Source organism: Sturnus vulgaris, chromosome 5, assembly GCF_052056855.1.
Source record: "Sturnus vulgaris isolate bStuVul1 chromosome 5, bStuVul1.hap1, whole genome shotgun sequence".
Taxonomy (NCBI): domain Eukaryota; kingdom Metazoa; phylum Chordata; class Aves; order Passeriformes; family Sturnidae; genus Sturnus; species Sturnus vulgaris.
The window spans coordinates 41,306,938-41,312,937 of NC_142247.1; the positions used below are offsets into that span (position 1 = coordinate 41,306,938).

The following is a 6,000-nucleotide window of genomic DNA, read 5'->3' on the forward strand; positions in this document are numbered from 1 at the left end:
AAGATGGCCACAGACCCCAGGGGCCCACGAGCCAGGGGCTGGAGAGACATGTGTGCACACAGCGTGCGGGTGTGTGCATGCTAGTGCATGGAACCACCAGCAACCAGACCAGCCTGTAAGCAGAGCAAGAGGCTCAAGAGCCAGGAGTCAGACAGGGCGCAGGACTGGGCCTGACTCTGCAGAGAACAGTGAGTCTGAGCTACTGAAAAACCTCTCTCTTACACAGCCACAAGAGATTAAGGTCTGAGGGATGACAACTGGAAACACCAGAAAGTCTGAGCTGGCCACCTGGGCTTTGAGGAGTGGCTAATGTTTAAGGCTATAGGTAAGGACCAGCTATCCAAAAGACTCCCTTAGATAAGGCAATCCTGCGGCCAGCTGCCACAAGGCTAAGGCCAGTAACTGAAAAGATCCAGCACATTCACCTGTACATGTGTCTGCACATCCAAGAAGGCGTGAGTATCAGAAAATTAATTGGGGCTGCAAGCCTCAAGGATTCATACACTCATGTCAGCAACAGTGAAGGCCAGAGGACCAGGAGCCCATTCCTAGATGGACCAAGCGTCTAAGGCTAGCTACTGGAGGAATCCACCCTACATACATTGATGTATTTTTCGCTAAAATCTTTTACCCTGAACAGTCAGAGAAAGGAATAGCATCAGGATGCTTGTCTGTGGTTGTGCAAGCACGGTTTCCTGTGTGCTGACCTCTGTGGCCAGCTATGTGTGCATGCACAAAGAGCCTCTGGTCCCATTGGAACAAATGCTGTGCTTTGCTACGGTCTGGACCCAGGAACATGGAAATGCAGCAGCCTTGCCTCCATCACACTATGGGCTGGACAATTCCTAATACCTTCCACCGTCAAAAATATAAAAAAGAAGAAATACGAAGTTTCAAAAATCACTGGTGTCACAAAAAAGCATTCTCAGTGATCTATTTGCCAATTCAAAGCATATTTCTCTTAAGCAACTAGCCATTTCTTAACCACCTTTATCAGTTAATCTAGCTTCAACATCCCTGGGTAGTAGAAATTTTAGTATTGCAGACATAGAAAAGGTCTATTCCTCAGTCATGAAGACTGAGGCCCTGTGCTCAGGCAAGTCAAGTTTTAACCATAAGAAATGCCTCAACAATCAGTGGTAACCTCCTTTTTTAATGGACATCATGGTTGTCAGAAATACTTTTCAATCCATGTGGCATCTTTTGTACTGTAACTCCACAGCAAGCTTAGAAGAATGTCCAAATGGTGAGGGGTGCAGCCCTGATGACTACGTTCCTGTCATAATTCCTTTCATTAACAATTTACGTTTTATCAACTGCATGAACCAACCAATGGACAGACCCATGTTTCTCCTACAGCATAGCCCACAGGTGCAGCAGAACAGGAAGGATGAATTTCCTTTCTGCTCATAATCACACAGGAGTAAAAAAATGGGATGATAAGATGCTTAATTCCCAAATGCACTAAGAATTTCTAATTCTCCTCAAAAGCTCTTTCTGAACATTTGCAGCAATACCACAAATTTGTTATGACATGTTTTGTCATAGAGGCAAAGGCTTTATTGGATAGGAGATAGTCAACGCAATGCTAGATGTCTGATACCTAAACTTTTTAACTGGAAAAATCTTGATAACGTTTCACTCATTCACAACATTCCTAAGCAAAATAATATTTGCTGGTCAAATGCTTGTCAAATTCAGCAGTTTTTAAATGAAGTTTCAACTTCAAATCATTCAGTGTTTCATCCTGTTAAGTTTACCTCCTATTTTGAAGTTCTTCAACAGTTTCTGGACCAATTTCTTAAAATAAGAATAGCTGAGAGGCAAACTGGTGAAACTGCTGGTTAAGCTCTGATACTGATGAAAACAGTTGTGTACAGGCCAAGGAAAGAACCTGTCACAACCACCCTCCTCTCCTAAGCTTGTGGATATACTTTCTACCCTTTCCCATGCACTATACTCCACTTAACTCTCCCTCTGCCATAGCAGTTAGAGACTGGTACAATCAAACATCAGTGCTGCACATAGCAGAACGGTATGGCTGGCAGCACAAAAATGCTAAACTACAGTGTAAGGGAAACATGTTCTATTTTAGCAGGGTCAAATTCACTGACCTCACTAAATTCACAGAACTAACAAAAGGCTGATTCCTTCTGTATATCTCAAAATTTCTATTAGAATAGCACTTTTTTGGACCTCTATAGAAATATGAACATTATCTGCCTACTGAAGTGGCAATTTTGACAAAATATTGCCTTCAAGGGAGTCAACAGCTCCCAGTTTTGTATCATCTGCAAACTTTCTAAGTATCCCTTCCAGTCCTGCATCCAAGGCACTTAGGAAGACATTTAGCTATTAAATTCTTAAAGTGTTCTTCAGCTGCTTATATCAAGTCTCAAGATAGATACAAGCCTTTAGTCTCCAGTCCTCTTGTTCCTCAGACCAAAGTAGCATTTGAAACAAACAACTTCTTACCACACTGATTACCCAGTAAATTCCCGTGAATTTTGATGTTTGTTGGAGCATCCTGCCTCAGCCTGTAGCTCTAGTTTCAATATGGTACTTCTTTTTAAATTATTTCTTCTTAAACCTGTCATCATCATTGCTAAATTATTTCAGGTGTAGTATTCTAAAACCTTATTCAAGGCTTGCATGTTTCCAAAAATTAACAGAAAATCCAATATCTCCCTCCCCTATACCAGAGCATGATCAAGCTCTTTCTTCTCTTGTGGCATATACCAAACCATTCAGGCAAAGAAAATACTTCTTGGCTAAAGAAAACAGAAAAACACTGCTGAGTGCACGAATGCCTTCAGATGATAGTTAGATTTGCTTTACCGAACTGTATTTTACAGCTATCAGGGAACACAGGTGAAGCAACCCATTTATGAAAGTTACTATTAACACATACAAAATGTTAAACTTCAGGATTAGAAGGTGATCTAAATGCAATTTACTCTGTAAGGTTATGCACCCTTCAGGATATTCTCTGATCACAAGACAGTCAGAAGTGGGCATAAAACAGACAGGTGGCCATAGCACTGTGTGAATGCACATAGTGAAGAAGTAGCTGATGTATAAAAACTGAAAAACACCAGTACATTCAGCAAGATGTGTATGTCACTTAGAAAAGCGAATGTAATGCAGTTTAACATTCAAGAAAAATTTACAAATGTATCTAAAGGAACATTCAGTGGGACATTTCTTAACAGCCACAGGACAGAGCTTTTCCTTAAACAAAAGCCTTTTCTAAGAGTCTGACACACAAGTAAGTGTTACATATGCATTTTTTGCACAAACAGCATGTTTCAATAACTTACAACAGGGGATGTTTATCCTTGGCGTTCAGCTTGACATCAGTTTATAGGCAAAGAATTCCCACACAGGTGACAACAGACATTGGTTTTGCAAGGAGATATGCCCCTACAAAACTGTATGCAGTGGAATTATTTGTGCCGCTTGAGACCTTTAGAAAAGAACTTTCTCAGTTAGTAAAACTTTTCTATTTAACAACACGGGGCAGATTCATCTCTCATCTGATATCACTGCAGCAAGAAGCTTCTTGCACCTTGCTGAGGTTCTTCTCCACTCATATTTTAAAACTACACTTTTAGTACAAATACTGAAACAGTATAGCTTTTAAAATAAACTTGGTTCTTCTTTTGCTTACTAGCAGTATGATGCAGCTTAAAGTCATTTCAGTGTTTAATAGTACAAATCATTTATTTACATCATTCTTCTACCCAACAAAAGTTTGCTTCATTTAAACTGCATGTTTTCTTTAGGAAAGCAAACATCATACATATGGTCTTTTTAATCATATTTTTATTCAGAACTAGTAGATTTCAACCACTCACAATGAGTTTTTCATGTTTTTATTTAGAACCAGTAGATTTCAGTCACTCACAAGGAGTTTTTAATCACGAAATATAAGTTCATGTTATAATCTGTATTAACTTGAACAAAAGCAAAAACACGGGGGAAAAAAATTCTTTTTAACTAGTTACACCAGTCGAAAGCTGGGTTTCACATTTCAGCTGACTCCACCCCTAGTAACTAAGAATGCTGTTTCACGGTATTTTAGGATTATTAAGTCAGAGCTTGTCATCCTGCCATCCTCCGTAACTCCTTTACAACAGCATCGACACTTTCATAATTACATGATGAAGCAACACAGAGCGCTGAGTTGGCCAAAAACGAGGTAGTTTTCAGGCAGGTCACCAGAGCAGATCAACTCACTCCTGCGTTCAGAGGAGCACAAGCAGTGCAGGGACTGGGGGGCGCCAGAGCTTGTACAGCACCGGGAAGCCAAACCAATAAACTCACTTTGCTTTAAATTGCTGTAGAATCTGAGCAGAGGTAGAGCTAGACTGGCCCAGAAGGGTCTGATCCTAAGTTTTCCTCCATTTTCAATAACAGATTTCTCACCACTCCTCTTTCCTGGATTTAGAACTCCAGCAGCCACAGGTGAACAGGAATATGAAACTATAATCTAAAGAAAAACTAGTAATTTCCATTCCATAACCTCATCACCACTTGGCCACATTAAAATTTCTGCTGACAGAGGGCAACAGAACTATGCAGAGTGTGAGACGCTCGGATACGCACCCCTGTAATTACAGAACTGAACTCACAGGTTTCTGTGAGAAGAGTGGCTGTATTAAGGCATCCCATAATAAAGTTTTGCTTCACCGAAGTTATATTTGATAGCCATAAAGTTACTAAGTTTCAGACCTGAAGGAGCACCGTGAAACTTTCTCCTTTTGGAAAAAGGAAACGCAACCCTCGTCGCTTCGCTCGCCCTATCCCTCCAAGCAGCGGCCAGGGACGGGCTCGGCGCCGCGGGGCCGCGCACACGAGGCCACTGAAAGTTTTCCTTGTTCATTTAAGGCTTCCCCAGCCGCCGGTGCCCGCCCCGCGGGACGCCGGGAGGGAGCGCACCGAGCCCCCAGCGCCCGCTGCCCCCGAAAGCGCCTGCAAGGCCCCGGCGACGCCCGGCCGGCACCGCGCAGCCGGGGGCGCCCGCGGCCCCCGCGCCCCGCTCCGCCCGCGGCCGGCACGGAGACCGGCACGCTCCCGCGCCTCCCGGCCCTCCCCTCAGGAATGCGGCGGGATCCGCCTCCCGCGCCCGGGCCCGGCTCCGGCCCCGCGCCGCGTACCTGCCGGTCCCCGCCTCGCCTTGGCCCGCGCTCCCTGCCTGCCGCCGGGCGCCGGGCGTGGCGGGGTCTCGGGCCTGCCTCTCGCGGCCGCCGCCGCCAGGCTCCTGCTCCTGCTCCAGCTGGCTGAGGCTGTAGAGCAGCGAGCAGACGGCGCAGCCCAGGCACAGCAGCGCCACCCGCGCGAACCGCCGCATCCTCCCGCCCGGCGCGGCACAGCCGGGCGGGCCCGCGGCTCCGGCGGCAGCGGGAGCTCGACGGGAGCGGCGGCGGCGCGATCCCCAGCGCGGTCCCGGCGTGCGAGGGGCGGGCAGGGGCGGGGCCGGGGCCCGGCCCGGGCGGGCCGCAGGGCGGGGCCGCAGTGCCGCCCACTGTTTATTTGCCCCAAAACCGAAAAGAGCCGCACCCCCCTTTTCCCGCTGCATCCGTCCTTGCAGCGCGGCCCTGTGCTCAGCCTGGTCTTGTCCCCATTCAGGCCTCCCGAACATCGGTCCCTGGGAGAAGTCGAGCGACGAAATGGCCAAAGTAGAGACAGTGGCAGTCCCGATCTGTTTCGCACTGGTGCGGCCTCACCTTGAATCCCGTGTGCAGTTTGGAGAACCTCAGAATAAGAAGAATATAAAGCTGTTAGAGGGTGCGTGCTTTCATTAAGGGCAAAAGCGAAGCTAAAGCTCCCTCAAAATGACACTCTTTCTTCGCTCTCAATGCTTATGTTGCACTAACTTTTCCTGTGTGAAATCTTCACAGCTGCGTCTGCACAAGGATACGTATAAATATCTAAAGGGAGGTTGCCAAGAGGACACTCAAGAGGACACCACTCTTCTTGGTGGTGCCAAGCAATAAG

The 6,000-nt window shown here is 46.3% G+C and overlaps 1 protein-coding gene across 2 annotated transcripts in view; it reads right to left on the minus strand.

Moving 5' to 3' along the window:
* The window catches only part of GXYLT1 (glucoside xylosyltransferase 1), a 30,059-nt gene extending 24,691 nt beyond the window's left edge, over nucleotides 1-5,368 (minus strand). For both annotated transcript variants that reach the window (XM_088165545.1, XM_014871142.2), the window contains exon 1: nucleotides 5,160-5,368. In XM_088165545.1, coding sequence (XP_088021671.1) covers nucleotides 5,160-5,353 — 194 coding nt within the window. In that variant the 5' untranslated portion in view covers nucleotides 5,354-5,368. The remainder of the gene's footprint in view (nucleotides 1-5,159) is intronic.
* Nucleotides 5,369-6,000: the final 632 nt, after the last annotated feature.